Below are 21,313 nucleotides of genomic sequence, written 5' to 3'. Positions count from 1 at the left end.
AATGAGACTCATATAATGTGCATTAAGGCCACTGCCTGCATTCACATGTAGGTCAAATTTGACACCTCATTTTGATTCAAATAAAACCCTATACTTTAAAGCGGGAACAGACTTTTACAATCTGCTCTACCCCCAGGGGAAATAAAAAGGAATATAAACCTGCAAAACCACCATCTATGTCAAAGGCAATAATTTGCTAGTATCACACACTATTTGGCAGCTCGACACTATGGCCTCATGCATAAGTAGCTTTTTAATGGCAACAAGAATCTCACTGGAAGACAGGAAGCAGCTCTAGTTTTTCTAAGGGACAATCTTTTGGCCCCATCGTATGTCTAATAGTGACTACATTTAGTTTGTTTCTCATATACTTAGGGCTTATTCACATGCTCCGTGAAACACGGACAGCAAGGACATGCATACCCTGCAGTGGATTCTTTTCCCGCCCAGCATGATGTATCAATATCGTGCCGGGAGCGAGAAAAGTGTTTGAATATTCGCGGTACTGTAAAGAGACTCTTTTTGACAGTCTGTCATGTATACTGGCTACATGTGCACAAACTGTGGCACATAATTTTTAGACATACTTCAATGCAAAGAGTGTTGCACTTGTTATGTGAACTAGCCCAAAAATATTTTACCAAAACAGGTCTACACCAGTGGAATACCATTGGCCACCAATCAGCCAAGCCATACATTGTATGTAAAGGCTTATGTATAGGATGCCATATGCTGGTCAGTTACAGTGAACTATTCATAAAAAGGTAAAAGGTGAAAATTGATTTAAAAGCTTCAGAGAAACCTGCCTTTATAAATGGGAGGATTTCACAAAGCAATCATTTCAGGCTGGTAGCAATGTGAAAGCGACATCCTATTCCGCCTGTAAAGCAATTTCAGCATTTTTATAAGGGATTCTAAAAATCCAAATGGGTCATATAGCCACTAAATCTCAATTCTTCTGAGTCCAGACTGAGATGACCTACCTGCTAACACTGAGGTTGGCTGGAATTCAGAATGGGAAAGGAAAACTATAAATAAATAATTATTGTATGTCTGGATTTAGAGCCATCAAGCTATGGTTAAAAATAAGTGAAAATAATTATAGTCTGCTAGCAATAATGCATAGGTATGTTTCTTCAATTCACTTCAGAATAGGTTACCATCTATGTAAAATTTTAAAAGAAAGTTCCAAAACCATTTTTTACCATGCACTTATATATGGCTTCTCTCATATTGTGTTACGCAGTACACTGCTAAATCTGTTTAACGCAATTACTGGAGAACATGGCAGCACATTCATTAAACTGATTCATATACCATATACCCAATAGAGGCCAGAAGTGTCCAATCACAGAGAAAAAGCAAGTGGCACTCACCTGCATCTAAAACGTCATGCCTTTGTTCAGTTTCAATTAAAACACGCCCTCAGCATGTCATACTACCTTCCATTTGGGACGTATAAGACGGGGTTACCTGGAATGGAATAGTGTGGAAGTTTGCACTATTCCATTGAGCTGGATCCTGGAGAAAAAAAAACTATAAGGACCAGCATACTTTTTATCCATGGGGCACTATGTATGGCACCTGTCATGAGTATGGATCACCATAACTAATAGGGCTATGCAGATTTATCAAAGGGTAACAGTAGAAACTGGTGTAACGTGCCCACAGCAACCAATCACAGCTTAGGCTGAATTGTTATTGGTTGTTATAGAAAGATTTTACAAACTAAGGCCTTATCCACACGATTTGTGATGCGTTCCAGAGGAGTATCGTGACTTGGATCCCCTAGTCGGAGCCCCCCCATCCACGGCTGCAGAGATGACAGGAGCACATAATGTGCGCCCCTGTCATGGCATCTACTACTCATCTATTTCCTCGTGCAGGCTGGCTACACACCCTCACCGGAAGTGGCCTGGACAACACTGCCAGGAGAGTAAGGCCACTTCTGGTGAACATGAAGCCAGCACGGGAGAATAGGTGAGTAGTAGATGTGATGAGAGAAGCGCACTCACTCATGCCGGGCAGCTGGGGGGTGTCCGTGCCCAGCTGCACTAGGACATGTCCTATTTTTTTGTAGTGCAGATCGCGGCACAGGTCACGTAAATGGCTTCATTTATTTTAATGGCACCTAAAATTGACAATTTTGCGGGATGTGTGAATGCAGCCTTAAGGTAATGGATTTTTCCTATCTACGTACATAGAGTGAATTTTTCCCTATGAACATCTATCGGGGATGAATCTAATAAATCTATTGTTTGCAGTAGAGGGGAGATTCAAGGCAGAAATGTATCCTGTACATCTATTTGTCTAATAGGACATTTAGAAAAGGATTGACCACATGATACACCTCTCATCAGTCTTTGTCTTCTTATTGCCATTCTCAAGTTAGTTAAAAGATGCCCATTCTAAACCTGGAAACACACTCAGCATGCCTTCTGTCAAGTCATCAGTCATAGTCATTTACCACTATCATCAGTTTGATAATACTGTGTTGCAGGAATCCAGGTCCAAACACGCACCTCAACAAAACTATTGAGCATGCTTACTTGAGGAACATTATCAATTTGGAGGACAAAAAAGGATCTGCTGCACCTCACACCTATGGCTGACACTAATGCCTCTCGGCTACATTTAAAAAACAATGCCAGGATGTTGGTAAATAATTTGATCAAACTATATTGCCCCATGTACCACGTGCTGGTCCCCTGGTTAGGGAGGGCCCTTGTGGTTTGGTCCTGTGACATTGGGGTTGCAGGGCTATTCGGGGGTTTGCGGTCGCTTACCGACACAGTGTTGAGTTAGTGTAGGAACTCATGTGATCCAGGATCCTGCACGTAGTACATAAGGCAAAATGGTTTGATCAAATTATATACCAACATCCTGACGTTGGTTTTTAAATGTAGCAGTCAGGCATTAGTGTCAGCAATAGGTGTGAGGTGTAGCAACTTCTTTCTCGCCATGTCGTACATTATCAATTTTATATATATAAGTGGTAGTGTTAACCATACATAGGACAGACAAATCAGTAGCTGGGTCCATAACCCTTGTTCTATGCACTGAAGTGAATGCTGAACAAATTGATCACTTGCCATCGCAGTAAACGCATATAATATTTAGGAATGCATAAAAATGCAACCAAGTCTGGCCGAACACATTTTCATTGCCCGTTCTGCTTATCTCAGAAAACATCTTAAATATACAGTGGCTCTGTGCTCTTTGCAGTATTGTACATTTTTCAATGAAATCTACAAGTACAACAGTTAGCTATTTATGGGAAAACTTCTCGGTACTCACCCAGCCTTCCAGAAAATGCTGGTTGTGTACGGAGATACCACTGTGTTTAGATAAACATAGCCATAATGGGTACTGGAAAGCATTACTTTTCAGATGCTAAAAGCACAAAACAGTCCTAGATATGCCTGGCACAGTGTTTTCTGAATATACCCAAGGTAGAGGTCAAAGTCTGAGGTAAGTGATAAATCAATCATTGTTACACTACAGGAGAGATTATGCTTTGTCTTAAGTCTTATCTTAAAAAAGAAGTGGTGGGCCAAATCCAACTAACCTGATTTTCTGATGCTCACACAGAGTATATGCTTGGCTCGGCTCCAAAATGCAGAACAAACGATAAGGAGGTTAGCCATTTGTTCAGCACTTCACTCAGTTTGAATGAATTTGACTAAAATGTCGCTAACAGCCAATTTATAAGTTCAGCAGACTGCAAAACTAGCAAACGCACATAAGGGACAGGGAAGCGTTTCATTGCCTTCCAAGACAGGTATCTCTTGATCGCTCTTGAATGTTGTTTGCCAATTATGAAAACATTAATGTCACTCCCAGAGCGGATGCAGAGAAGAATAATGCCCATAGTTGCCATCTGTGCATATGTAGATCTGATTGCTGGACTTCATTTCTATTTTACATTACAACATAAAAACCACTCTAAATACAGTATACAGTATGAATGAGCCACATGGCTATTTAATGATTTCTGATGGCTCTAGTAGTAAATAGGGGAATAAAAGGGACCAAAATTTAGACAACTTGACATTCCATTATGGTTTCCCCAAAGGATAAAATGAATAGCAATAGGTCTGCATTTACCCGGAGGACATGCTGACTTGAATCAATGCACTAAACTAATTTTTAAAATAAATTAACTTTAAAAATCTGGATCTCCCTGAGGAAGTACTGATGGGGTTTATCCCTCTAAGCTCACACAGATGAATGGTTAATCACTCTGCTATCCATAACTGGGCATGTATGCAGCTCCCAATTTATCTCATTCTTCGCCAAGCTCTTGGAATGCTAAGCATTCCTTTATGGCAAAGCTGTAATTATCCATAGAGGATTTAAAGTATCTTATATGTAACAATACCATTGCTGCAACGTCATAATCTGAATCAGGATCGCGCTCCATGGATGCATGAAAAACAAACAAAACGTACCTGGCACCACAATATGGATGATACCAAATAGCTAAGCAATCAGCTCATGAGCTAAGCTCCAGTAACCCATTACGGCCACTACACAGTGTAAAGCACCTCCTGCTTCCAGAATCACTCACCATGTATTGTGGATGCTGTGGGAAATGTTATGGCAGTGACAAACGGCCATAACGGCAGAGGTGCTGGCTGGCGGATCTACACCTCCCAAATGGGCATTGAAAGTCTATCCTGAGAATAGGCTATGAATGAAAACGCCCTGCAAAACAGCCCCTTCAAGAAAGTACTCAATGTTCCTACAAGTTTGAAGTTTAATCTTCCACATGGAAATTCCGAATGACTACTTTTAGGACCCAGCAAACTTATTTACAAGAAAATGTTATACTATATGGGACAGTATAGGCCAAATAAATTCTATACAGAGGATCAAGACAGGACATGAAAGTAAATGGCTGCATTCGCACATCTATGAAAGACTATGGACCCATGCATTTGATTGGCCCCATTCACATGTCCGAATGATCACCATTAACTAATAAATGGATCAGTGGATTGTGGACAGCTACAAATGAATCATAAAATACATTGCAGAAATTCGAGGCTACCCTTGAAATTTGGTATGTATTGCAATGTAAACATGCTCTAAAGCTCCTTGCATACCACATCAGTGGTTTCTGGAAATCTGGTACATACCTAAAAACCTCAGTTACCTGACAGAGGACACAAAAGTATAATTTTGGCCTCTGATAAGAGTTTTCGGCATGGTTTGAGTTTTCTCTGCCCGATGGGCTAGCACAGATCATTCATGCAGCCCATCTGCACAATTTCTCATGCTGTGTAAAGTAACTACAAATCAAAGCCTCCAATCTTTCTGATCAGCGCTCATTTGGGCCCCCATGGACAAGAAATCTGCTCATCTTAAAAGGACTCTATGTCAGTGTATGACAGAGGTTACAAAGTCCCATGACACATTACATACACACAGGCTAGGACTGACCCATAGGGGAGCAGGGGAATCCCCCAGTGGGCCCTACCCTTTAGCTGGCCCCTGAGCAAAAGGTGGGCCTCCCTGTTTAACAGCTCCGGGATGACATATACAGTAATAATGACACGTTACGAGCAGTGATCTAGCATCGCTGGTCACATACATAGCTCTGTGATAAGTTACTATTGTAATATGATATGTAATAGTATGTAGGGTGGGCCCCTAACGTCAAATTCCCTGGTGGGTCCAAGGTACCCCAGTCCAATACTGCATACACACTAAAAATCTCAGGCTATGTTCACACACACAAAAAAATGACACCTGTCTTTAGTTTACGGAAGTGATGTAGGCACAAAGTTTCGGGGTCCTCACCTTTCTCAAGCACTTGAGAAAAAAAAAGGAGGACCCAAAAAGATTGCGCCCTACGTCACTTCTGTGCCATCTGTGGAGGGTGAGAGCCTCCATGGACGCCGTGGTTTGAAGAGCGCTATGGGTAAAGTGCAGTTTGTGATGTTTTTTGAGATTGTAAATATACAGTGGTGCCTTGGATTACGAGCATAATTCGTTCCGGGACCGTGCTTATAATCCAAATCCACTCTTAAACCAAAGCAAATTTTCCAATAAGTCATAGTAATGCAGACAATTGGCTCCACACCCCAAAAATAATGATGTATTATTCTGAATAACATGTAAAACAGATGAAACAAACATTCAGAAACAGCTGAATATGTGATAAGGTCGGACAGGTCAGACAGAGACTGCAGGAAGCATGAAGGAATAACCAGGGCATATGTGGGCACATGCATGCATCACTCTGTCCGGGGAGAGAAGGGTTACAGCTATGAAGAGATTACCTCCACAGTCCTGTCCCCTGATACAAGCCCCAGCCTGAAGTGGATCTGCTATGATTTGGAAGGTGAGGGAGACTTCCTGGGTCAGAGTACAGTGCTGTAGCCCCGCTATGCAGACCATGCCCCTCCCCCACTCCTGCTCCCACCCAGTACTGGGAGGTCTTAAACCAAAGCAATGCTCTTAAACCAAGTCACAATTTTGAAAAACTGTGAGCTCTTAAACAAAGTTACTCTTAAACCAAGGTACCACTGTATCAATAGAAAAGATAAAAGGTTACTATGAAGTTTCGTCTGTGTCTTGTTCCTTTCGTATTGGAGCAATATTGTGGTCGGAAGTAGCACCTGGCAGTATTTGACACAGTTAACCCAGCGCAATATATTGGTGTTTTTTTCGGGACTTTAACATAAAATAAGGGCTGTTAGGGTATGTTCACACTGAGTAAATCAGGCGACATCGCACCTGTCTCAGTGTGCCACAGCCTGTCTATGGGAGAGCACGCGCTTCTCCGCTGCTCTCCGCTATGAGAAATGACTTTCAGCGGAGGAGCGTGCTCTCTCCCATAGACAAGCTGGATTTGGCGGTGGAACGTTCCGCGTGAACATACCCTTATTTGTCGTTAATGCTGGTTTCACACATGGCAGTGTTTTGGAAGACTGCCAAAACAATAAGTGGATTCAAATAGGATGGGAAAATAGGGACGACTGGTACATCTCTTTTCTGTCGCATCCACTTCTGGTTTTGCCACAAAAACTGCCATGTATAAAACCAGCATAAATGACAACCATCCAATAAAAATAGCTGTAATTTCAATGGTGTGCCCATACAATTGCGCATTCGTCCAACATTATAAAGTATATGGGGGCCTCCGGACTCTCCACAGACAGAGGGTCTTGGTGTAGATAAGGGTCAGATTAGAACCAAAGGACACAAGTGTTCCAAGGCAACAGTGCAAGAGTCACTGTGTAATTCCAGAAAATTGTCATTCCCCTCTACAAGGTTATGAAGGTTTTTACACGAAAATCAATTTTATTACCTAGAAATGATATTTGGATAAATTTGCATTAAAAATAATATGCAAAAAATAAATAAATAATTGGCTATTGTCCTAAACAGTAATCTTATAGTACAACAGTCCAAGTGTGGATGTTGCAAGGCAAATTCATGCTGTACTCACTGGCAGAGAAGCCCAAGTCGCTATACAAAGACTTCAGCAAAAAGAAACCTACATTCATTGCTTTTCATTTTTACTAGTTTTGAGTAATCCTAAAATCTGGCTATCCATTCCAAATCCATAGTACAATGTGGAATAACGCAACTGTCATGTGGGATCTATCCAGTATTAAAAGGCATTACTCCACTGGATAAAGCTCAGTCCTACTGCTCGAGTCAAGATAAAGCCACTTTTGAATCTATCAATGAATGTAGACGGCAACAAGAAATTACCATGGGATAATAAGTCTTATTGTGGAATAAGCAATGCTCCCCTCAATCCATAATTACACCACCAATGATTTTCTGCGGTTCCGCATTATCCCAGGGTTCAATTGAAATGAATGACACAGATAAATGGTAATAGCACTAGGATGTATTTGGAGACATGTATTCCACGGTAGGATGTAGCTGTGTAACGTAAGCCATTTCACGTGGTGGTCTGCGATTATACTCCTCTCACCTATCCCCTAGAGAGCTTTCCACCTTCCCGGGTACATGACACATTGTCACCCACCTCCCACACACACCATTCACAGGCTGCACGGCGCCCCCCTCCACACATCATGTGCTGCACTGCAACAACAGCCAAAAACAATATAACAAGTCCTCGCAACAAAGAAAAGCACTTGCAAAATCTGGAGGAGGAGGATGACAAAAGACATGTTTAGGAACAAATCTAAGAAGGATTGGTTGTGTTTTCCCTTCCTAGTTCCTGTAATAAAGCTACAGTGACAGAGGTGGGGAGGATATAGACATCACATTGTCACTTCTACACAAAACCTTCTTTATTCTTACACTTTATTGCTCTATGACATCATGACAAAGCCAGCAGTGAAAGGGTTCTGCTCCTACCTCACCCCACCCCCTATGACAGCTCCTATTGTCATCCTTTTCATGGTCTTGATGAATGTTATCTTACACTTGAGCATTGTGCACATTTCACCTCATTCACCTGTTTGTCCTTTTAAAATTTACAGCCTTTTCACCCTCAATATCCTGCTCCGGAACCTGATGTCAGATATGGGGAAGAGGGATCAGGACAATGATACAATAAAATAATCAACAAATAACAACATCAGCCAACCACAAGCTCCAGCTCATACATTGTACAAGATGTCACAAAGCTGAGTGCAACTATATCCTCTGATAAACTTTATACCCACAGGGCTGACCTGTCAGAGATATACAAAGAGAAGAACCCTAGAGGGGCACATGCTGACTATATATGACCAGTGATGTAACCACCTGGCCAGTAAGTCACTTCTTATACTGATTAATAAGGACAATGCAACAATACAAGTCCTAAGATCTGGATCCATTGTTTATCATTGATATGTCTTTGTCAATCTGACAGCTCATTGATTCCTATGCAATCCACCTGTCATGACTTCTCATGTACATAGTATATCAGAGTATGGGGTGCTGGGGATGTGCAACCAAGATTTTATTAGCCCCTGGCATTAACACTTGCGATGCCACTGTAGCACCTGGCACACTTGTGGGCTGAGCAGCTGGCACACTTACTTTATCCTGTTTGCATTCATCCAGCTGAGGGGCCACAGATGCAGCAGCAGGAGGAGACTTGAGGGCTGTTCCTCCAGAGCTGGACTGTCCAGGGTTCCCTGAAGTGGGGTTCGAGCTACTGGTGGGGCTGGAGCCCCCCTTCTCCCCGGTGTCCACTTTGATCAGCCTATGCTTGGGAGACACATACTTGACCTCAGGAGACGGGGACGGAGAGGACGGGGACTGCGCCGTGGGAGCAGGGGGCGCAGAGGGGACTATGGAGGAGCTGAGAGGAGCGCTGGAACCTGTGGCACTAGAAGTAGTATACGGATCCTCAAAGTCTCTCTCCTTCTGCAGCTTGTATGCAGCCAGGATGTCGGGCTGTCCTGCAGGGGTGACGGGGAACTGGTGGTGGTGATGGTGGTGCCCCCCAGCCTGGCACTGCCTGTAGTCCGGCTTAGGAGGGGCAGGAGGCGGCGGCTTGGAGCTTTTGAAGCCCAGGTGTTCCTTGATCCATTTGGCCATGCTGCCGGCGCATTGCTGTCCCGTGCTGGAGGCTGCTGGGGGGCTCCCTCTGCTACTGATGGTGCTGCTGCGGGGGGGATCTGCCCGGACGCTCCTCGTAGAGTCCACAGGCTGTGGCTGGGAACTGCTGGATGAAGCCGCCGAGGGTCCGCTCAGCAGCATGGGAGGGCAGAGCCGGAGAGGAGCTCCACACAGTCAGGCAGCGTGCTGAGCAGCTGATAGCATCTGCATGAATGAGCTGTGAGTGGCCACAGCACGTTCTATCCATACACACAGTGCACGCCTGACACGGACCCCACGGCGCCATCTAGTGGTGGAAACCTTGCCCCGACTAACTCTTCACACTTCTTACTACAATGTAGTAGATGCTGAAGGGGCTTCTCCTCTAAAACAGAAAATACATTGTCATGTTCTGTGATGTCACTTGTAAGAAGAATATGTCAGTAAGTAAGAAGAAAGATGATCTGTAGGGTGGAGATTGAGGCAAGTACAGTGCATTTACCAGTAGCTGAATACTGAATAGAACCATTGACTGGTTGGACACCCAAAGTGGTTCTGGATGTACAGACAGTGGCCTAGAGTTACTAAATATCAACATTTCTGAAGTAGGTCTTTTTTAGTTTTTTTTTTTTTTGTGTATTATTTTGCCACTAAGTGTTAAAACATCATTTATTTACTAACTTCTGTGACATATTACACATCGAGGAAGGTGGTTTAAAAAGACATGCTAACACAGCAGAATACAGGAGTCACACACAGTATTTTTGCTCAGTATTTTGCAACCAAAACCAGGGGTGGATTGAAAACACAGTAAGGCTATGTTCACACACAGGAGTCACACACTGCTGGCCATCATTTAACAGCAAACACTGGACGTTATTTCAAAACAATGACCCTTGTTTTGAAATAACAGGAAATATTTGACATTGAATGGTCATTCACTCAGTTTCAGCAGTGTGTGAACAGAGCCTTTCTGTGTTTTCAATCCACTCCTGGTTTTGGTTGCAAAATACGAAATACTGAGAAAAAATACTGTGTGAACATGAGCTTAATGGCTTAAATGTGCATAAAAATAGTATATACAGCCTGATAGGATGCAGCGATTATAAACCACAGGTGATAGTAACTTCCTGCCTGTGTCACAGGACAGGAAAGAAAATGTCCTGGGAATTAGATGCTGACTGTAAAGCGTGAACATGGGAACTGGTATTAAAGCGGGCAACATGGGGAATGTTTTACAACAGGGATGGCAAACCTTTAACCCTTTGGCTGTTGCAAAACTACAATTCCCATCATGCTTTGTCTGTTCAGACATGATGAAAAACGCAACAGCCGGTGGCCCGAAGGTTTGCCATCCATGTTTTACAAGGTTAACTGGCCTTTGGCCTCTGATTCGCAGTACATCCAGAGGCCTGCTTACATCAGGCTTAGCTCAGTGTGGTTCTAGATTTTAAATATGGCAAAAAGGAGTCATGGAGGCCATTATACTCACTGGGAAAAGTAAATGTCACTAAAAGATTAAATGGCTTAGTGCCAAGGATTTTATGTTTCCCGGGAGGAAAATGCATGTATTTAAACCAACACAAAGGAATTCTGGGCATGAAGCCTGGCATCAAAGTGGGCAGACAGCCGTGTTTAATTATTTGAATAAATAGTGGTCTTAAAAAGGTTTAATGTTAATGGGTGCCACATCTCACACTACACATAAAGTCCTTGGCCCCAGAGAGTTCACACAACATGTAAAGGAAGATATGATTGTTGTAGCAACAGCTCTCTCTTCAGATCCCCATACACCTGCAGACAGCATTAATGGAGGGCTCTCTTTCATCTACTGTGCCATACAGCTTTGCCATACAGCTGCCAACCTTCCTCTACTGTGTATGGGCAGTTTTCTGTATAGTGCTAAGTAAACAGATGACTCAAACACAGAGATAAGAGGAAATATGGAGGATGACTGAGAACTGATAGCCCTATTTCACAGAACGATTATCGTTCATAAACTCGCTCCAACGACCGCTCGTTAACGAGCACTTAGCGATTTTTTTAAGCGAACGATAACACATAATACATGTGGGAACGTGAAGGATATCTGTAGTGTAACGATTTTTTTGCGGTCGTTACATCCTTACATGGTCGTTTAAAACGTTTGCCGGGCTGAGAATATAGGTGGGAATGTAGGTAGACATTTCAAGAGCGACTGAAAGATTTTTTATTCAACAAAAAGATTAGTGAATTATTGTTGAAAGACCGATTTTTTTTCCGACATGTTGAAAAAAATAGTGAACGACTAGCGGTCGTTTGAGCAATTTTATGAACGATAATCGTTCAAAAACGTTCGGTGGAATAGGGCACATAGGACACATCTCCATCTTACAACAGAAAATCAGTTCAGTTTCTGCCAGAGAATGCCACTGCAATAAATGGAGCATGGAAGGAAAGTAAAGCTGGCAGTGTTATTCAGGGCACTATGGGTGGTAAGTTCATTAGAGATGGGGAATGGTAAGCGTGGTGTAATACCATGATGCTGGAATTATAGAGCTAACGGCAGAAGAGACGGCTGTGAGGTGGAGCCAACCTTCCTGTAATAAGACAGGGTAGGAGCACATAAAAACAAGAGAATATAGACTCAGATGAAGAGTTTCCTATGCTCACATAAAAGGTTATTATAGGTGTGGGCTTTTTACAGGAGAGGAAACACTCAGAGTTCTCATCTCCATTTAACATCAATATGCATTTATCTTTGAAGTTTCCCCTGTAAAATAATATAGAGCAACAAGCTGACCTCTCAGATTTCAGAAGAGTAACAAGATGGAAGCTGACAAACATGTCACCAGGACTTATAGGATGCCATTTTATGTGTGGGCGCCAGGCTGTTTAGTTCTCTTTGTGACCCTGTATTTATTAAAGCTTTCTATATAGTAAATATTTCTTAACAATATACATTAACAAGAACTCCCATGGGAATCTCAGAAGCAGAATTATTGGAGATGAGCGAGTTCTAAAATGCTCGAATGCTAGTTACTCCAGTCAAGTATTTTCAATTGCTTGAGTTCTCGATTCGAGTAACGAAACCCATTAAAGTCAATGGGTGACTCAAGAATTTTTTCAGGGACCTCCTATGGTTCACCTGAAAACTTTAGAAAGTGGTGGAAACATGACCGAAATGGAATTGGCACAATAGAAGAAGCATGAATAGATACATTTAAGACTGCCAGGTCGCTGTATTTAAAAGACTTTTGAATGAGAGGGGGCAATATTGTTGACCAACCTATGCTGCAGCAGGACTACATAAGAGCTGTGGCCAGTACAAATAACCTATTAGTACACAACACCGCCTGTCATTACTTCTGCAACACTTCCTGGCATAACTCCTACAATACCGCCTGCCATTCCCTCACACCTCCTAACATTACTCCTGCAAAACTTCCTGGAATTACTTCTGCAACATTACCTAACATTACCCTTACAACACCTCCCAACATGTAGTATTGGAGTCAAGCACAGCAGAGGACTGGATTACTGACTATTACTAGCTATATACAGCATCACTATTCCGTATAATACTGGTATATATTGAGTTTAATATGTTTCTTTTTTTTTTTCTCTGTAGTGCAGTGGCCATGGTGTGGTGCCATTGTTTGGGCCTGGTTGAGTGGTACTATTTATATATAGGTCTTCGTGTAGTGGGTTTTCTTAGTACCACTGTGGGGCTATGTTCACACAACGTATCAGACCGGCTGTTCCGTGACCCCGGCTGGGTCACGGAACGGCCGGTCTGTGCCCGGATCATCGCGTGTGAACTGACAGGTCCTTCTGCGGCCAGAATTCAGTGAATTCCGGCCACAGAAAACTGACATGTCAGTTATTTGCGGCCCCGTATGGGATCCCAGCCGGAGCGTATACGATGTGTATACGCTCCGGCCGGGATCCTATATCAGTCAAGGTTATGTTGCGCTCCGTAAAAAGTACGGCCGTTGTTGCCGATGGCAACAACGGACGTACTTTTACGTAGTGTGAACATAGCCTAGAAGTGGATTTAATATATGGACAGTATTATTTTAAATTATGTACAATAAATATTTTTGCATATATTTAGGACATGGGGCTGACCTTTTTAGACCCTGGGCCTTTTGAGTTTGCTGAAGCCAGGGGTATTTGGGGCCGTACGTGTAAATTTGCCCAGGACCACACTTGTCTACAACTGTCCCTGAGTGAAAGGATACATTTTTGGGGGCAAACTTTTTAATTCACAGGAGACTCTAGTACCCTGTTGGGTCCAAGAGTATATGGAGCCTAGTACAAAAGAAGGAAACAGGCAGCTTACTGCCTCATTCTTGGCTCCACAGCCCGGGCTCTCACTCCAACCAGTGCGTCCATACAAGTTCCAACATAAGGAGTTGTGTAAATAGAGCTTTATTTCTACACCTGTCAACATGCACACATAGCAGCAACTCCCCCAATAGATGCCAATGCGTTTCAGTTGCAACCCGCAACCTTAGTCATGGCTGTGACTAAGGTTGTGTTGGCGTCCTTTTGGGGAATAGCCGCAATGTGTGCTTGTTGACAGGTGAAGAAATAAAGCTCTATTCACGTTACCTGGTTCGGAGCTGGACTCAACCCTTTACGTTGGACCTAGTATATGGACCCCTCTGGAGCTTCCCTGCAAACAGAGCAAGTGTTCTGGTGTGCCATGTAATATGCATATGTGTGTATTCATGCAATGTGTGTGTCCATGCAATGTGCGTGTTCATGCAATGTGTGTGTCCATGCAATGTGCATGTGTGTGTTCATGCAATGTGTGTCCATGCAATGTGCATGTGTGTGTCCATGCAAACAGTATGTTTGTTGTGTGTATATGATACATGTAAAGTGCACATTATTTAGCATGTGTATGTATGTGTGTACATGCATATAATTTACATGTATGACTATAAATATATGTAGCATTCTGTACAATAGCCTCCAACTTTGTTCCGCTGTGTTAAAATTCACAATTTACTGTTGATACATTATGCAAGAATCTATTGTTGTCACAGTAATGGTGGATCTACAATAAGGGTATGTTCACACAGCGCATTTTACTGCAGATATTACACAGTTTTACAATTATGATATCTACAGTGGATTTGATACCCACTAATGTCAGTAGGTAAGAAAACTCGCTGTAAAGTTGAGGGCTTTATGCTCCATAAGTTGGTTCTAGAGTGTAAGGGGTTAAGTGGTGATGCATAGCACACCACTGTTTACTATTCAGGAGCCCAATATTCCATCATAATTTAAAGGAGTCCCTGCTCTGAACTTCGTTTCCCACTATAGCGCAGACAGCTTCTGTTCCTGAGTTGGCCCGTGGCTAATTGTGGCTAAAGTATTTATATATCACATAAACATATCAAAAAGTTATTTTCAAAACTTGAAAGTTGATGTCTCCAGAGTGGTGTGCAGACGTGGCTGCTGGGAGACCGGTTACCATGTTTTTATTTTAATTGAGAGGAATCATGCACGGAAATAGTGTGGAACATATCCAAAGTAACCCAATCTTCCAGTGGCATCTGCCTCTGCACCCCTCTCCTGAGATCACTCAAACATACGTCCCACATTTTTGGGATTATTGCTGGTAATGGGGGCCCAAAAACTTAGCATTTATGGGGCCCCAAATTCTTGATGACTGCCTTGCCCATAGCACACATAGCTCTGACAATGATTGCCATTTTCTTACCTTGATCCTCAGTGCCATTTTAGAGAGATCTTTACTTTATTCTGTATGCAAATGAAGAGGTTTGGTGCACTGGGGGTAGGACTACCATCCTCAGAGCACCAATCTGCCCCACTGGCCAGTCCCTCTTAACCCTTTCCCGCACGAGGACGTAACTGTACGTCCTCGCGCGGGTGCGAGCGTTCAGAGCGGGGCCGCGCGGTGACCCCGCTCTGAACTGCCGCGGTCCCTGGTGCCTCATGTAGCCCAGGGCCGCGGCTATTAGCGGGCACAGTCCGATCGCCGTGCACGCTAATAAGGTAATCATATGCAGCTGTCAAAGATGACAGCTGCATCCGATTACCGGATGCAGCACTTCCCTGGTGTCTAGTGAGGGAGATCGCTCCACCGGGATGTTGTCCTGGAGGAGCTATCTCCGTAACTGATGCTGGCCGGGGACCTCTCCAAGATGGCGCTGTCCCCGGCTCGGCACTCGTCTGTTTTCGGCTGCAGCTATACAGCAAAGATCTCAATGAGAGATCAAAGTGTATATACTAGAAGAGGGGGGCTTCTAGTATATGTGTAAATAAAATAAATAAAGTGTTGTTGTCAATAAAAAGCCCCCTCTCCTAATAAAAGTCAGAATCACCACCCTTTTCGCAGGTTATAAATAAAAATAAACATGTTTGCTATCGCCGCATGCGTAATCGCCCAAACTATTAATTAATCACATTCCTGATCTCGTACGGTAAACGGCGTTAGCACAAAAATATCCCAAAGTGCAAAATTGCGCATTTTTGGTCGCATCAAATCCAGAAAAATTGTAATAAACCGCGATCAAAACGTTGCATATGCGCAATCAAGGTACCGATAGAAAGAACACATCATGGCGCAAAAAAATGACACCTGACACAGCCCAATAGACCAAAGGATGGAGCGATTTTAAGGAACATATATTTGTTAAAGGGGTTGTCCAGCGAAAATCTTTTTCTTTTAAATCAACTGATATCAGAAAGTTATATAGATTTGTAATTTACTTCTATTTGAAAATCTCAAGTCTTTCCATACTTATCAGCTGCTGGATGTCCTGCAGGAAATGTTGTTTTATTTTCAGTCTGACACAGTGCTCTCTGCTGCCATCTCTGGCCGAGACAGTAACTCTGTCTCAGTTTTCTATGAATCCCCATAGAAAGCCTCCCCTGCTCAGGACAGTTCCTGTCTCGGCCAGAGATGTCAGCAGAGAGCGCTGCGTAAGACTGAAAATAAAACAACATTTCCTGCAGGACATACAGCAGCTAATAAGTATGGGAAGACTTGAGATTTTTGAATAGAAGTAAATTACAAATCTATATAACATTCTGACACCAGTTGATTTGAAACAAAAATATTTTTGCTGAAGAACCCCTTTAACAATGGTTTGAATTTTTTATAGGCCATCAGATACAATAAAAGTTATACATGTTATATATCATTGTCATCGTAACAACTTGAGGAACATGCATAACAAGTCAGTTTCTCCATAGGACACACAGCGTATTTGCAGCATATTTTATGCAAAAGTTCAGCCTGTACAATTAGTAACGCAAAAAATAAAGGCTCATGTGGGTCTGTAGGTGTAAAAATGCAAGTGCTATGGCCTTTTAAGTACAAGGAGGAGAAAACGAAAACGCAAAAATGAAAATTAGCCTGGTCCTTAAGGGGTTTATGGATATTCATCCTCAGTGCCCTTTGTGCTATGGGAATGTAATAGAAGGGTGGAGGCTGCCTAATTCAGATTTTTATCCTGTTAATTCCAGGTCAATTTCCAATATTAAGTGGAACAGAAATTAAAACAGCTGGAGATTATACAGGGCCACATTTTATTTAGGACTAAGTGAATGTATTGCAATAAAACCTCTTTAATAAGATCTCAAGATCCTAATCCACCAAGCAGATAAAGGAAAATCAATGGTTGTAGTCGATAAGGGTCTATATGAAAGAGAGGTCCTAAAAATGTTATAGAAAAAGGTTGAATGCAGACAGCTGCAGTCTGATCCTACTTGTGTCTTCAAGGTAAAAAAAAATGTACTGTCTCTTGCAACAGAGAATAGATATGGGTATTATTAATAAGCGGTAGATTTTTCTATATGCCCAATTTTCACGCCCTGACAAAACACACAAGAATGAGAGTACATACTCGTGATCGTCATCCTGCTGCAAGTACGGTATGTAAATGGCACCCTCCCTTAACCCCCCACCATCCAGAGCATACTTGACCTGGTCCACGCTCCAGCTGAGGCTCTCAGGCTCCTGGAGGTTCTGCTTAGCCAATCATTGACTGCGACGGGACTGTACACTGATTGGCTGAGCGTCCCGCTACTGGTAACCTTTTTTTTTATTAAATAAAACTTGTGTGCACTGTGAATCAAGCTGTTAAAATACAGATGTTGCTGTCAGTAATGTGATTGCTAGAGCTATCTAAGTATTAGATACAATGATAGAAAGGGGGGGGGGGGGTAACCCCGCAGGGGCTACCTCCTGTGAGCCACCGACCTTCTTAGGCAGAGGAGCGATAAAGTGCAAGACATGCTCCTTTACTGGGTATCTTCTAGCTGCCTCCTATATGTAAGTAACTGACAAAGCTGCAGACTTCCTGCAGTTCCTTAAGTTATCAACAGCGACTGTAATCTAAAATCTATACCATGCCGTTCCCTAACATGTTTCACCAGTAACTTCTGGCTTTTTTAAAGTGGCCATTGTAAAGTAACTGGTGAAACATGTAAGGGAGCGGCATGGTATAGATTACAGATTACAGTCGCTGTTGATAACTGAAGGAAGTCTGCAGCTTACATATAGGAGGCAGCTAGAAGATACCCAGTAAAGGAGCATGCCTAAGCTTTATTTCTCCTCTGCTCATAAGAGGTAGCCCCTCCGCCCCTCCACCCCCTCCCGCCTTATCATTGGTATCTAATACTTAGATTACTGACAGAAACAGTTGTATTTTAACCACTTTATTCATGGTTCACAATGCACAAAAATACTAGCTAATAAAAATAAAAGTAAAATTTTATATTACTTTGTAGCTACTGAGGAGAAATTCTCATTAGTGAAATATGGCTATCTTATATATAGCCTATTGTGAGGAGCTTCATCTTCAACGTCTAATCAGTACCTTGATTCCATTAACTTGTATGCCCAATATATAGATGACCTCCTCCTAATATGGTAGGTCTCCTTTTAACACATTTTAAAATGACAGCTCTTTGAATTTAAGCTTGACATTTCCTTATGATTTTCTTCTAATTTAGTTTTTGTATATTCAGTTCACTGGTGATAATATTCACCATGTATCTACTCTTCACCAACATCATATCATGAAAATGGCTTAAAAAGCCTACTAATGTGATACATCCTACAAGGAGATTTGTGATGACATTGAATATATATTGAGGAAGAGAGGGTACTCTAATTCTACAGTATTCTTAATAGGGTCAAATCAATTGCTGAGGCCAAGGACAGATCATTCCACTTACAAGACAGACAATACAGATGATACACAATTACCGGCTTCACAATACTGCAGCCAATGGACTGACTTTTTCTACTCCATTTTATTAACAGCTTAATAGTATAAAAATGTAAGTATGTTCCTATTCTTTATCAAGGTGACAAACTAGCTTCTATTCTGGGGAGGGGGGGGGGTGTTTCTCAGAGTATATAAGATATGTACATTTATTGACTACATGCCATGAAGGATGGTCCTCCATTTGAAAAACACATCAATAATGCTACAAACTTTTTTAGATGCATTGTTGTGTGTTTTTTACGATATAACAATAAAGTTCAAGCTTCATTTTCAGAACTTGCAGACATTTATTCATTTGTGAGATTTAAAAAAGATGATGTCATCATGGTCAGTAGGGAGTTCTTTCCACCCTCTTCTAGTCTGCGGCTTTGTTATCCTCAATGTTTGTTGCTTGACCTTCTTTATATGAACCACTCTCTTCAAAGGACGAAGCAACCTCTGCCAGTAAAGCTAGAATGGAACCCTTTTTCTATTCACTCTTTTCAACTCTTTGGCAATGGCCTGTAGCTATCTTTTGATTATACTTAACCCCTTCAGGACCAGGCTAATTTTCGTTTTTTTCGTTTTCCTTTTTTCCTCCTTGTGCTTAAAAGGCCATACCACTTGCATTTTTACACCTACAGACCCACATGAGCCCTTATTTTTTGGATCACTAATTTTACTTTGCAATGACAGAATGAATTTTTGCATAAAGTATGCTGCGAAATCAGAAAAAAATTATATGCGCGGTAAAATAAAATAAAAAAACAATTCTTTTTCTTTGGGGGGGCTTAGTTTTTACGCCGTGTGTCCTTTGGAAAAACTGACATGTTACGTATGTTTCTCAAGTCGGTACGATTACAACGATATGTAACATGTATAACTTTTATTGTATCTGATGGCCTGTAAAAGATTCAAATCATTGTCAACAAATATATGGTCCTTAAAATTCCCAGGCTTATAACGCTTTTATCCTTTGGTCTATGGGGCTGTGTGAGGTGTCATTTTTTGTGCCATGATGTGTTCTTTCTATCGGTACCTTGACTGCGCATATGCGACTTTTTGATCGCTTTTTATTAGAATTTTTCTGGATTTTATGCGACCAAAAACTGCGCTTGCGCTGTTTACCGTGTGAGATCAGGAATGTGATAAATTAATATTTTGGGCGATTACGCACGCGACGATATCAAACATGTTTATTTATTTATTTTTTATTTATAAAATGGGAAAAGAGGGGTGATTCTGACTTTTATTAGGGGAGGGGGCTTTTTATTAATAATGACACTTTATTTTTACCTTTTACACTTATACTAGAAGCCCCCCTGGGGGACTTTTAGTATAAGTGCACTGATCTCTCATTCAGATCTATGCTGCATAGATATGCAGCATAGATCGATGAGATCGGCACTCGTTTGCTTCCGGCTGCTGCAGCCGGAAGCAACCGAATGCCGAGCCAGGATCGGCGCCATTACGGCGCAGACCCTGGCCAGCATCAGTCATGGAGATCGCTCCTCCGTGACAACGTCCCGGGGGAGCGATCTCCCCACTAGACACCAGGGAAGAGCTGCTCTGAAGTCTTCAGATGCAGCTGTCAACTTTGACAGCTGCATCTGAAGACTTAATTAGCGGGCACGGCGATCAGACCGTGCCCGCTAATAGCCAAGGCCCCGGGCCACATGCAGCACCCGGGACCGCGGTGGTTCAGAGCGGGGTCGCCGCGCGGCCCCGCTCCCAACGCCCCCACCCGCGCGAGGACGTACAGTTACATCCTCGTGCGGGAAAGGGTTAAGGCCCTCTTAGGGCCCTATTCCACCAAAAGATTATCGTTCGCATAATCATTAACGATTAATTATCTCAAACAACCGCTATTGCGAAAGACCTGGTAACGTTCACTCATTTCCATGGAACGATAATCGTTACTTATGATCGTATTTGCGATTGTTTTTTCTTTGCTATTTCTCCGCTATTGCGTTCGTATCTACTGCGAACGACCTAACAACGTCTTATTCAATGCCAAAACCAAAAAAGGGAAAGAAGGGGGGGAAAACAAACCCTCCCCGCTAACCAACCATGCAGGACCAAAAATCACAAAGTTTTATATAATCATATATCTTTATTTGTATGTATGAAAAGTATATTACAAAACAAGATTAAAATATTTTTTACATAATGGAGGAACTGACACATGAACAGAACCCCAGAACAATGGTGGTGGTAAATAATATAGAGCAATATATGTACAAAATACAGAAATAGTAAATAAATTTACACAAACGGAGCACTGGGCATTGGGCATGTAATAGACTAAGTTTCAAGCATAGTGCTTAATAAAGTGCATACAAAATACTACCCATACGTCCTTAATGCAACGACCACCATACCACTCACCCGACGCGCGTTTCGCGTACTTGCTTTATCGAGGGTGATGTCACAAGTGGTAGGCTTTCCTCATTTATATCATGGTCAACCAATCCATAACTTACCCCACATGTGTTAGGTATAATGATCTCAATATCGGAAAACCGGAAGTGATGTCACTTCCGGGACCGATG

The 21,313-nt window shown here is 42.3% G+C and overlaps 1 protein-coding gene across 4 annotated transcripts in view; it reads right to left on the bottom strand.

Moving 5' to 3' along the window:
* SHF (Src homology 2 domain containing F) overlaps positions 1–9,747 on the bottom strand; it is a 197,183-nt gene extending 187,436 nt beyond the window's left edge. For all 4 annotated transcript variants that reach the window (XM_069981899.1, XM_069981909.1, XM_069981904.1 and 1 more), the window contains exon 1: positions 9,022–9,747. In XM_069981899.1, the coding sequence (XP_069838000.1) occupies positions 9,022–9,687 (666 nt within the window). In that variant the 5' untranslated portion in view covers positions 9,688–9,747. The remainder of the gene's footprint in view (positions 1–9,021) is intronic.
* Between the last annotated feature and the right edge of the window lie 11,566 nt (positions 9,748–21,313).

The sequence above is a fragment of the Dendropsophus ebraccatus genome, chromosome 1 (assembly GCF_027789765.1).
Source record: "Dendropsophus ebraccatus isolate aDenEbr1 chromosome 1, aDenEbr1.pat, whole genome shotgun sequence".
In the NCBI taxonomy this organism is placed as follows: domain Eukaryota; kingdom Metazoa; phylum Chordata; class Amphibia; order Anura; family Hylidae; genus Dendropsophus; species Dendropsophus ebraccatus.
Note: the sequence above shows the minus strand (reverse complement) of the source record. Positions and strands in the feature narration are given on the sequence as shown.